The following is a 13,645-nucleotide window of genomic DNA, read 5'->3' on the forward strand; positions in this document are numbered from 1 at the left end:
AGTTTTTGACTGTTCTAAAGCAGGGGTTCCCAAACTTTTCAGGCCGCGACCCCCAAAATGTCAATGCCAGTGACTCGCGACCCCCTATATCCTCTGAGGTGGTTATAAATACAGAAACCTTGCATGCAATGGCGCACACACACCAATGGACCCAAGTCTATTCTTCTTTTAATTTTTTTAATGTATGAGAGCGGAAATGGGCCACAAAGTTTAACCGGGTGTTATGAAATCTGCTACATCTGATGCTATTGCTGTGTCATTAATACAATGTAATTACCCCAGGGACTGCAATCCAATAGAAGTAGTAACTATAAGCTACTATAGTAACCATATATGGTATATACGACTATTTTTTCTCTTCAGAAGGTTATGGATAAAATATGGTAATTCTTATGGTTTAATAAAAATAAATAGATTTTTGGAAACCACCAGGCGACCCCCCTTCATTGTCCCGCGACCCCTCGGGGGGTCCCGACCCCCACTTTGAGAACCATTGTTCTAAAGCATAAAAATAGCATAATATGTTTGTAGATATTTAGGAAACATGCTAAGTGAACATTCTTGTTTATCTGAAAAACAATGCTGAAGTCAGATATTCTGCTTTGAAAACGTGAGTTACATGCCGGAAAGGCTGTCTTTGTTTTGGTCACTTTAACGCACCCACTGCCAGTTCATTCAATTATATTTTAGCATTCGGGTTGCCTTGTTGGAAATATTTTATTCATTCAGTCATGAAAGCTCTCAAAGTAAACGTCGGGGACCTAAATGTGACCTCCGGTGGACAGTAACAGCCTCGGAAATGAGACACAGATTTAGAGTTCCACATGAGGTTAATATTTAGCAAATAATATTACGAAATTTAGCAAATAAGTATTACGAACATAAACATTAGGCGAGCCGGTTACATTGTAACCCCCTGTCCTAACAACACACTACATGACAAAGTTTGCAGTGTTAAGCAATTTGGCTGTGTGCATAAGACGAAACATGACAGAAACTTTAATAAAGCCTTTTAGAAGGACAGAATAGTGCACTCGCTGCACTCCAGTAAAATGGTAAGGTACAGGCCCGGCCCTAACCAATTTGGTGCCCTAGGCAAGATTTCAGGTGGCGCCCTGTCACATCGCACTGCTAGTGTATAGTCATAAGAAACTAAATCGCTTTTTTATTGACTACTACAAGCTGGGAAAACGTCAGATAAATATGCCAATGCAATTAACGTTATTGCTGAATTGATCTAACATTTACACATTTGCTTGAGGAAGGAATGATGGGGTAGTTACATTACTATTACTATTTTCCATAACATCTATGCCCTTCCATAACATTAGCTGACGTTAAAACTAACAGATAGCACTATAGATATTTATTGATTAGCAATGTTATGCCATATCTGTCAATGTTGGGATGAAAAAATATGGAAAAACAAATAGCTTCAAATGATAGAATACATTGCAAACAATAGAAAATATTGACAATAAAATAAAAGGTTTAACCTATTAAAAACAATGGCTAATACAGAAATTAAATAAAGCTATACAATCTATTTAACTTTTAATTGTATTTGCATGTTGATTAAAGTTACTATAGTTATTTAGTGAAGAGCAGCTAGTGAATCTCTCATGGTGTTTTGTTTGATAACAGAGGAGTTAATGTAAGAATGCACAGATCTAAATGAATGAACGAATGAAGCATTAGACTACTGTTTGTGCTCATTTAAGAGAAAATTAGTTGTGTTTAAAATAAAACACGCAGGATAGAGCAAAAAAAAAAAACACGAAAAAAAAAGAAGCACTTTTCCGACGGTCCCTTACTGAGAGCTCTGCTTTGCGCGAGCTCTCCTGGCTAAACGGAGCAGTGGTCGTAATGTCGAGCGAAAAAAAAAAGAAAAAGACAGCTGTGAAACATAACCAGCTTTGTCTTTTTGTAGGAAACAAACTTTAGATCTTTTTAGGCTAAGAGGTTTTTGAGTTATTGCCATCTATCACTGAATGTGTGTCAAGAATGTCAAAAACAAAACCAACTTAACCGTGCTCATTTCTGGCGCCCCCTGGATGTACAGCGCCCTTAGCATTTTCCTATACTGCCTATGCCACGGGCCGGCCCTGGTAAGATCAATAATCTAATTAATACATATTAAACCTCTTTAACATGATTATATGTAGATGCTGAATCACTGATATGTGTCGACTTGAGTCACAGTTCTAAAGTTCAAAGGGTTTATTTTATTCTCAAGATCTGAGGTGAACTATCTGCCGCTGCTTTCAGTAGTATGGTAATAAATGTCATGTAAAATGGCATTCAAACTCACATTATTAGCATTTAACACTCAATAAAGCACATGAGGTGTAGCTGAGGAGACCATTGTCATAGTTTCTGCTGTTCATGAGCCAGAAGAAGCCATTTCTAATATTTACATTTCAGGTGTTCGTTAGGACAAAACTTCTTTTAATATGAAAAATATTCCTTCTATTGCAGGCCATTGCTTTTATTTAGAGCATGACTTAAATCAGCCTTAAGGCTCGATAGTCAGGCTCGCTATTGTTAGTGTCGTCAATCTGGCAACATGCGCTTGTGTGTGTTTTGAACCAGGGGTGCAATACCTTGTTCAACCACTGGGTGCTAAACTTGTCGGATTAATAGAGCTATGAGATGTACTAACAAAGGAGCAATTGAGCAGTATGTTCAAATAAATAACTCACTTGTCAGATTTCCGACAACACCACTGACTTTAAACAGAAGGGCTTGACACTTTTTTTGTTGTTTTTCTATACATACAAGTGTTTTCTTAACTTGCAGCATGTTTGAGCTCTTTCAGCCAGTGTAGAAAACCTTAATGTGTTAATTGTGAATCAAACACATCTTAGGAAGCAAATAAATCAAGCAAATAAGGTTTTACACCTTACTCTGTGGAATGAGGAAGTAAGCTTTATTTCTGCAATTGTTTTTTTAGCACTTCCAATTCTGGGAAATTGACTGATTGAGCCAATTTAGTGAAAGGGGGTGATTGGGAGGCCATGATGGATAAGGGCAGATGGAAGGAATTTGGCCAGGACACTCTTTACAAGAAGTGCCATGGGATTTTAAATGACCACAGAGAACAGTGGTCACCAAACTTGTTCCTGGAGGGCCCATTGTCCTGCAGATTTTTGCTCCAAGCCTAATCAAACACACCTAAACAAGCTAATAAAGGTCTTAGGTATACTTGAAACACCCAGGAAGGTGTGTTGAGGCAAGTTGGAGCTAAACCCTGCAGGGACACCGGGCCCTCCAGGACCGAGATTGGTGACCCTTGACAGAGTCAGGACATCAGTTTAACATCTCATCTGAAAACAGGATCGGACCACATCGTACTTGGCAAAATCATGACATGCCTGTTACTTTGACACTCAGTATTTGCTTGGTGAAAAACCCCTAAAAAAGACGTACCAATGCTAGAAGACCAGCATTTATGAGGTAATCATCTTTGAAAATTATGATTTCCACACATTAGTTCTAGGAATTCATTACATTTAGTCAAAAATATCCCTAAAGTGTCTATAAAAATAAGAAATTATCTCAGTATATTCATAAAAAAATAACAAGCTGTCAGATTTATTCTGTGAATGATCAAAAGTCAGCAAACATTCGATGAAAACATTAGTTTTGTTTTTCTACACATTGGAAATGATATGATCAAACAGTCTTGACAACATGTTTTTAGGTCATTTTAACTTATTAAACTAAGTTAATCATGTTCTAAGTTAATTTCATGAGTTAGCTGTTTGAAGTCAGTTCAACATAAGTTTAATGGGACTTATAAAGCTCATTTCTTTCAGCTTAAAAATGTAAGCCAACCAGGATTTTTTTTTTACAGTGTGGTAATCACCCCAAAATAACACGTTGTCTGATTCTGAAGGAACAAACTTGCTGAAATAAAATGATTGAGCTGAAAATCCTGTACTGCCTTTCACTGCTTTGCTGGTTTCTTTTTTTTTAAATATCCATTCATAATGAGATTACAAACTTAAGACGATGAATATTAAGATAAGGATCCCAGAATATTTTTCTTTTATAACCTGAGGAGTTTAATGAATAAAGAAGCTTTTATGCAATAGAATTATACAAGTTTCTTTTATATCAAATAGTTCTTTTTTTTTAAATATTACTCCCTTTTAGTCAATCGTTCAAAAGCAGATCTCATGCTTTCATAACAGTCATTTTAACTCCGCATGATCATTATAAAACCCAAGATCTTCAAGTCATCATAACCATTTGAGGAATCCGATTGCCTTAAAATGTACAGATTTAGAAACTAATATAACAGCACTGTGAACTTCATGCATTGTTCACACTAATACATGATATTCACAATGATACAAATCAGTTCACAAGACAATTTAGTCTCGTCCTGGCTCAGGGATGTAACATAATAAAGGAGACGACAAGAAGTATAATCAAAAAGAATATTTATTTAACTCAATTTAAATTATATAATCAAAATATTAGTATCAGTATGTTCAATCAGTATGAAATGCACATGTATGTATGCGGTAAATGTTGTCAGTGATAGTGTATGGATGCGAAACAAAGCATAATGCCCAAATAGGAGCGTGGCTCTGGCCAACTGCCAAGTGAATGGACAGCGGCTCCGACAAGCTCTCTGCCGGGGTTTAAATAAGGGCGCCGACCAGCATCAGGTGCGCTGAAGGCACGCCCCCAATCTAGGAATTAAATCAACACACAAATACACAACAACGCAGGCCTAACACTACAAAGATGACATTTACTGTATCGGCTTTCAAAAAAAGCTCAAGTTTATTGATTCTTTCATTTTCCTTCAGCCAAGTCTCTGATTTATTCACTACAGCAAAGTGAACCGCCAACTATTCCAGCATATGTTTTACACAGCGGATGCCATTCCAGCTGCAACCCAGTACTGGGAAACATCCATACACTTTTACATTCACACGCACTCATACACTATGGCCAATTTAGTTTATTTAGTTCACCTATAGTGCATGTCTTTGGACTGTGGGGGAAACCGAAGCACCCAGAGGAAACCCACGCCAACATGGGAAGAACATGCAAACTCCACACAGAAAAGGCAACAGTGTTAACTACTGAGCCACTGTTTCGCCCTGAACTACTGTGGTATACATTTATATTGTTTTCATGATATGCTATATTCTTTTGGCACTTGCAAGTTCCCCATCTCTTTTCACTTTCATAATGAGAAGCATGAACATTCCTCAAAACATCTTAGTTTTATGTAAAAGAAAGAAATGCATGAATGCACTTACTATAAAATGTATATAAATGAAAACATTGTAAAAAATTGCAGCGTAAATTGTGTTAACTGATGTTAAAATAGCTACCGCACCGATGTGAACTTACAGAATCTTATTCGTTTTGAAAATTTTATTTGATAAACGCTTACCAATACATTTCAACAGCAGGTTCTGTTTTAGCTTTAAAACTGTACAAAATTATTCCTTCTTTTCAATTCAGTTTCTCATAACAAACTCAAACAAATCATTAATACAATTACAAACATAAGACTCTCAAATTACTCCAAAACAAAAGCAGTTTTTCTTCTTTCTCACTTTTTAAATGGCTCTGTCTGAGACAAGCAGCCACAGAGTGTCTTAATATTATTCGATTTCAGGGTCTCCAAGTGATATGTTCACTTGCGGAAGCGTTTGAACAGAGGATGAATGTTCTTGCCGACTGAAGCTTTGCTGCCGCGGGGCATCTGGTATTCCATGTAGAGGGCATCATCTGCTCCAGACATCGAGCTCATAGTGCCCGCACGACGAGAAAACTACAGCAACAGGAGAAGATTTCAGAAAAATATTCAAGCTGGGCATCAGAAGTTTAGTTTGATTGTTGTTTGTTCTTTGGTGATTATTGGAGCTTTCCAGAATAACCATTTACTTTCTAAAAAGCAGCATGGATATACAGCTAAATGCACTATATTGCTAATAAGTTTTGAGAAATCTGCCTTAGCATGCACATGAACTTTAATGACATCCCAATCATAATCTGTTGGATTTAATATGGAGTTGGCCCACACTTCACAGCTATAACAGCTTCAGCTTTCTACACAAGCTTTCCACAAGGTTAAAGAATGCTTTGACCATTCTTCTAGAAGCACGTTTGTGAGATTGGGCACTGATATTGGATGTGAAGGCCTCCACTCTAATTCACTCCAAAGCTGCTCATTTGGGTTCAAGTCAGGACTCTGTTCAGGACAAGTAGGTATCGCCCCAGCCTGGATAACTCCAAGTGGGAGGAACTACACCACAAGTAGGCTGGGTTTACGATTAGGGTAGGTGAGAGAATTCAAATTAATCAACAGCAATAAATTATACATAAGGTAAAATACATAATAATAATAATAATGTATAAGATAAAATCTAAAACTGTTTTTTAAGGGTTTTCTTTTGATAAAAGTTTAACAATTTTAGAAGGATTCACATTTATAAATATTTCATTTAAAGTCTCTCCAGATAAAAAATTGTTGTCTGATAACATTAAAAACAGGGAATTCCTCAATAATATGTTTAACAGTTTGGTTTCTTTTGCAATATTGACATTTTGGTGGTTCTTCTTATTTAAGTAAACGTTCATGTGTGAGTCTTGTGTGTCCAATGCGGCATCTTCTATAAACAATCTCACTGTGTCTTGAGTTAAAAAATAAATGAGATTTTCTTCCTAAGATTGGGGTAGGTGTAGCAGACATTAATAAAACATAACCAGTTACTGTGAGGTTGGGTTTAGGTTTGGGTTGTGTTTGGGTGTAGACATTAATAAAACTCAACAGGTTAACAGCTGACTATGGAATATTTATAAACTCAGTTGCTGAGAGCGACCTATTCATTCCCAAATGTTTGTAGAAGCAGTCTGCATGCCTAGTGCTTGATATTATACACCTGTGGCCATGATAGTGAGTTGAACCCCTGAATTCAATGACTCAATGAATGTATTAAAACATTTTGCAATATAGTGTATCTCCATTTATGATCTACTTAGGAAAGACAAAAAGGAAATACTCGTCCATTTCGGTGGTGGCTATTTCTTTCATTGGCCAGTGCTGTGGTTACTAATCATGATAGGAGAATCCAAAATCCCATCCAGTAAACAAATGAGGTGACAGAGAGGAACAAAAGTGATACCTGTGGCTTTCCTCCCACTTCTCCCATCACCACTTCCTCTTCAGCGTCAAGATCTGAAGCTGCCAGAACCTTCTGCAAGAGCTGCTGCTGTTCGTCACGGGTGGAAAACATTAAGTCTTCCTCCTCCATCCCAGCCAACTTTGTGATTACCTAAAAAGAGGATAAAACAAATTTTATGTGACAAATTAATGATCTATTTAAACTTAGTGCTAACAATCATTTCCAGTCAGTGCAATTAAACGTATGTATTTGGCTGTGAAACCTTGAAACTGTATCCCTGGTCCACCAGGAAGCGCTGTCTCTTGGTGGAATAGGCCATTTCCTGTGTGTCCTGAGAGACGAGCGAGTAGAAGTAAGCATTGTATTCCTCTGCAACCATTCCTGTGGAGAAATATGTAATGGTAGTTTACTTGTATAGCCAGCTTTTGTTAGAATTTTTTTCCATAATTATCCGAGATATCAAAGATATCGGAAACACTATTAAAATGAAAGTTCACCCATAAACAAAAATGTTATTTTAATTGACTTATTCTCAAGCCAGTAATATGTAGGTGCTTTTTTTTACTAGAACATTAAAGCATAGTTTGCTTGTCTCCGAACATTTCTTTTTCTTCTTCCCCTTGTTTTAATTGTGATTGGCAACACAATGTGGCGTCTCTCTGCCTTCTTCAAAGTTTTCGAAACTATCATGCATATTAATGAAGTGGCACCTCATTCACATTAGAGCGCGCTGATTGGTTCAAACCAAGTTTTTCTCATTAATTAATGCTGAAAAATCAAAGAGGTCACTTTGTACTCGCCAGAACAGACAACCAGTCTACACGCTGGAATTTACACAAGGATCTCATGGCCGTGACGTAGCTTTAAAAGTTTTCGGAAGAACGAATTTGCTCGAAATAACGCAAAAACAACCCTTTTTTACTTTTTAGCTAAATATATGTCCTAATAGAGTTTTTAGCAGCGTGCGACACATATATGGCTGTTAACAGTTGTTGATGACAGTTGTCATTTCACTCGAAAATAAACGTTTTTGTAAATGATGACATCATGCACATGCATAGTAAGTGCAAACATAAAGTATACAAAGACACGAGTCTAAATGGTGAAAATAAAAGACATCATCAGACTATCAGACCTGAAATGGCACTAGTTAGCTGACGTTTTCTTTCCCAAACACACGTTTTAGATGCCATTTATCTAACTTAATAAAATGAACTGAATCTTTTACAATATTAGACCTTTCACTATACTGAATTTCATTACTGAAATTTATAAAAACAGTCCATTTCCCGCTAACATTTAAGCACCGTTAAACACAACCGCTGATTTGCCATAGTTTTCACCAGTGCTCAACAGAAATGACAGTGATTGGCCATGAAGATCATCAGTTCACTGCACTTCACCAATGTTTACTGAGTGCAAACACAGAGGAGCGATTCCCTGATGAATCGACTGATCTTTACATCTTTAAAACGCTCCACTGTTTTTGCATCTGTGTTTGCACTTGGTGAAGTGTGGTGAACTGATGACCTTCACGGCCAATCACAGTCATTTCTGTTGAGCACTGGTGAAAACTATGGCAAATCAGCGATTGTGTTTAACGGTGCTTAAATGTTAGCGGGAAATGGACTGTTTTTATAAATTTCAGTAACGAAATTCAGTATAGTGAAAGGTCTAATATTGTAAAAGATTCAGTTCATTATCTTAAGTTTGATAAATGGCATCTAAAACGTGTGTTTGGGAAAGAAAACGTCAGCTAACTAGTGCCATTTCAGGTCTGATAGTCTGATGAGGTCTTTTATTTTCACCATTTAGACTCGTGTCTTTGTATACTTTATGTTCAGCACTGTTTAAGAATGCGCTCAGTGGCGCTTAAATGTTAGCGGGAAATAGACAATTTCAATACTTCAGTACCGACAACACTATTACAGTCAACAACGTTTTATCGCTCACTGGGTTACATAGGCTGAAGCAAGCAAGAAAGTAAATCCCAAGCAGTAAACCCTACTGAGTTTACCTGGTGTCATGAACTGAAGCCTAGGAGGACACTCTTAAAGAGATGTTGATGTGATGTTGTTTGATGCCTAATATGCTTTTAATTATGTAAATTAAACTGAACTGAATGATATTAAGGTGATGTTTACACCACATCTGCATTTTGAAATCGCGGCAACAGCTAGAGGATTGTAGTCCACAGCATGTTGTTGCAATGTTTACAGTGCTGATCCTACACTTCAGGGTTTCTTCCCACCACAGCCTCGCTTTCGTGTTTTAAAATGGCGGCCGCGTGAAGCGTTATTCAGACCCTTTCATATACTGATGTATAATTAAAGGCATGGTTTATACATCTACTGTCAGCCTCCAAGTTACAACAAGCTAACGCAGTTCTGATTAGCCACACAACAACGTATCACAATAATAGCTTTTGAACAGGCATTCACCTCAAACGACCCCTTGGAATCCTAGGCTTGACTCGATTCCAGAGGGGGGCTCCATTTTTCCACACCAGCTCAGACTGTACGCATTGGTTAAGCTTCTATGAGCCTGTCTGTGTCAGGCGAACGAACGACTCAAATTTCAAGACATGCCAGAAGAGGTGAGCAGAGCTAATCATAGATAAAAAACTAGATAAACAATGAAGGATTATTTTCTCTTTCTTAGTAACATTGCATTGTAAAGTAGCATTCTAGTTAAGACTTGTTTGTAGAGTGATCAACGTTTGGGCTAATTGTAGATGTGTTTGGAAGCATCTCGTAACATTTTGGAAAATTGAACGAATTGAATAAAATGAAAAAAGATTTGTTCATCTCGATGAACTAAATGGTCTGAGTCTGTAAAATGATTTGAACTACATGTCACTACCAATCAGTGATCTCAGCCTCATAAGCATGAGAAGTTAGTCTTGTTTTTTGAATCTGACACTATGCTGACACAAAGGTATTTGTAGCTCCGCCCTCTTTCCCAAAATTAGTAAGAAACAGACGTCTTTGGAACGTTTATTTGCTAAGGGGAAAAGGCCCAGTGAAGGACCCATTAACTGCAAAGGAATAAATTCCCAAATCATCTGTCAAAAAACCAGGAGAATCCAGCATGGCTCTGCAATAAGATCAATTGATGGAGGTCACAAATGATGGCGGCCTTTTAGGGGCTGTTTGCAAATCGCGTATTTCTAAAGTTTGCACAAGTTTGTTGTTACCAATGAAGGTGTGCGGCTTGCGCACACAAGTGGCGTGACGCGCTTGTGCCAATAAAAAGGACCACTGCAAAAATGGATACATTTGTAATCCGTCCTCCACAAAGAAAAAAAAGAAAGAAAGAAAAAAAAAAAGAGTCTCACTAATTCGCCTTGCAGCAATCCTCACCCTAATTGATAGAGCATAGGAAATAACATGCAAGTATTAAATTGTAATAGCCTATGTTAATGTTTCGCCTTATACACCAGTGTGAATACTCATACTTTAGCTATTGAATTTCAAACAGGGTCAATTTAAAGGCCAAAAACTTAAGTTTTTCAGTTACAAATGGCCTATTGATGTTATGCTTTTATATTTTACATTAGGCTATTACTTGTGCATAAACATGTCTAGATATAGCAATAAACATACCGTTTGTTTGAAAACAACATTTTTTGTCATCATTACTGCAAACTTTAAGAGCGATTATATCATTAAATGTGGATTGGGGCCTTACAATATTTTACGGGGAACAAGGGGGTATCCGGCAAAAAAAGGTTGGGATCCACTACTCTAGGGACATCAGAGACTTATTTTACATCTTGTATAAAGGGACATACTAGATCCCCTTTAAATTACCGATAGTTGTAGTCAATTGCTGCCTAAGTGTCTCTCAGCATTTAAATTCTGTTCAACCAACAAACCGACATCATAGGAGACCAACAACGATAATGATTTAAGGGTGCATCGAAATTTACTAAACGGAACGTAAATTGCACAGACATGCAGTTTGGTGATTAAAATGGAAACACTGGGCCAGTAGTTTTGCACTAATGTGGTTAAAAAGCATAGAATTTATTTTTATATTTTTGAAAAAAGAACAATCGTTACACTAGGACCCTTGTTTCTCAGCTGAGATCGTTTAGAGCCCATTCAACACATTTTGCATAACATAGAGTATTTCATAATAGATTTTTTACTGACATTTTAAAAATATTATATAGTTTTGCCATAAGACCCACAGCTAGTTACCTTTCTTGGCTCGCAGCACTCTGCCCAGTCTCTGAGCTTCCTGACGTCGAGAACCGCCGTGAGAAGAGATCTGAATTAGCACATTTGCTTCCGGCAGGTCAAATGAAGTGTCTCCTACCTGACGTGAACAAGTGATTAAGAATCAAAGGAGTCACAATTAAATGAGCATATACTTCAATACAGAATAGGCCAAAACCAACTAATGCGGATAGAATGATTCATACAAACCCACTACGTTGAAGAATAAAATGGAAACACATCAAAGAAATAGTGTTGTGTGAACATATGATCTATGTGAGAAATATATGAAATTATGATCTGTACTTTTAATTATTTGCAGGCTTTTAAAAACATATATAATAAAAAATATTAGTAATTTTCTATTTTAAATCATTGCCTTTATTAACTTTACATTATAACATTCCATGTTTTTACACCCCGCCTACAGTTCTTGCCTACGCAGCTACTCTTATCTCATTTGAATAGTCTGACTTTTGAAAACAATCATATCAGCACACGTGCATCACTTTCCCATTAAATCATTTACACCCATTTGCATTCGATAGAAAGTGAATAAGGCCAGAACAGCACCCCAGCATTCCCCAAATCAGTCAATTAATCTGAGAGAATGCTCATTTTGAAATTTTGTTAGACACAAAAAGCTTTTTTATGCATAATTTGTTTGCATGTTTGATCTCTTGGTTTGATATATATTATATATATATATATATATATATATATATATATATATATATATATATATATATATATATATATATATATATATATATATATATAAAATTTTCTTTTCTTTTTTTATATGACTTCAACTGTATGCTGTTTTACACACCAAAAAAGAAACAAGTTTGTTTAGCAACCTGATTTAGAAAAAGAAATATTTAAACAAAGAAAACAAACGTAGCATTTTTAGCATTTCCAAAGGACAAACTGCAGAAATGTGCTTGTTTATCTTGTAAAATCGTTGGAAGTAAAGTTCTGAAAGGAATTAAAGGGTCACACGAGTCTCCTGGTCACCTCTGTTGAACTTTAATTGCAATAGCACCACTAAATATTATTAGTGGAACCCTTTCAACAATGGAGGTAGAGAAAAACACCTCAAGGTTTTTAGATTTTCACAGAATGATGTAGACAGATAAGAGGCATTTACCTTGGAGATGAAGATCGTATTGATTTTGGGATTGTGCTTGAAGTTTTGAAGGATCTGCATACGCTCTCCTTGAGATGTGGGTCCATAAATATACGGCCTAATAAGACAAACAGTAAGAGAAAGTCAACTGTATGTGTGTCAAAATCATCTTGTATGCTTTAAACAGCACTGTTAACCTTTGTGCAAAGTATGTGCACTACATAATTGTAAAAAATGTCATTGCAAATCTGCATATGTCAGGAGGAATTCCACAGAAACAGTTCATTTCACACACAACCAGTTTCTCTGGATCTAAAGTTTATAGTTATGGGTTGGTTATAAATGTAACTTATTTTATAATCTTCTCAGATTTTTGCAAATTTAAGATTAAAATGCTGTCATTTAGAGAGAAAATGCTGTTTTCAGACATGTTTATATGTACTTAAAGACATAAAAAAATTAACAAATCGTTATTTTCAGAATATATATATATATATAAAAGAAAATGCTCTGAATTACAATACTTTTGATTCTAAAAGGTCTTTTTAGACAGTTTCAGAATATAATAAATGTTAACATAATTAAACCAGTAAATCTAGAGTAATTAAGTACTCTATATGCATATATAATAGAATTAAATACATCGATCTATAAATTTTATCATTATAAAATGATAATTTTATGCTTTTTGCAGGCTTTTCAGGACATCTATTTTTAAAAAATCTATGATCGTTATTTTTTTTAAATCCTCGAAAAACCCTCAGAGTCCTGCGGTGTCCCTGTACAACCTCTCATTTCTTTGAAAGAACACACTTTGCACACTTTACAAGGAAAAGCCCACTGATTTGGCAAAGTTAAAGGTGATTAACAGCTAATAAGGCTGATCAGAGGTTGAGCCAGGAACAGCCCTGCAGAACATTTGCAGCCTTCCAGAACACCCAAACATCTTTCAAGTTTGCATCATGGCCTTACGACACGCAAGGTTACCGGTAAACATCCAAAAAATTGGTTAATACATTTGGTAAGACGTTTCTAGATCACAGGAGTTTATGACAATGTTGTTACGTTTTTTTTTTGTTTTTGTTTCACTAAACTAGAGGTCAGCGAGCTCTCTCGCCCTCCATAGAGCTTTGTAT

General features: G+C 36.3%; 1 protein-coding gene across 1 annotated transcript in view; it reads right to left on the minus strand.

The window, feature by feature from the left end:
• Nucleotides 1-5,385: 5,385 nt before the first annotated feature.
• Nucleotides 5,386-13,645, minus strand: part of ercc3 (excision repair cross-complementation group 3) — a 34,805-nt gene continuing 26,545 nt past the window's right edge. Inside the window, 5 exon segments of the mRNA NM_201582.1 lie at nucleotides 5,386-5,803; nucleotides 7,158-7,307; nucleotides 7,420-7,538; nucleotides 11,363-11,480; nucleotides 12,531-12,627. Of these exon segments, the coding sequence (NP_963876.1) occupies nucleotides 5,666-5,803; nucleotides 7,158-7,307; nucleotides 7,420-7,538; nucleotides 11,363-11,480; nucleotides 12,531-12,627 (622 nt within the window). The 3' untranslated portion in view covers nucleotides 5,386-5,665.

Source organism: Danio rerio, chromosome 6, assembly GCF_052040795.2.
Source record: "Danio rerio strain M-AB ecotype USA chromosome 6, GRCz13ab, whole genome shotgun sequence".
Taxonomy (NCBI): domain Eukaryota; kingdom Metazoa; phylum Chordata; class Actinopteri; order Cypriniformes; family Danionidae; genus Danio; species Danio rerio.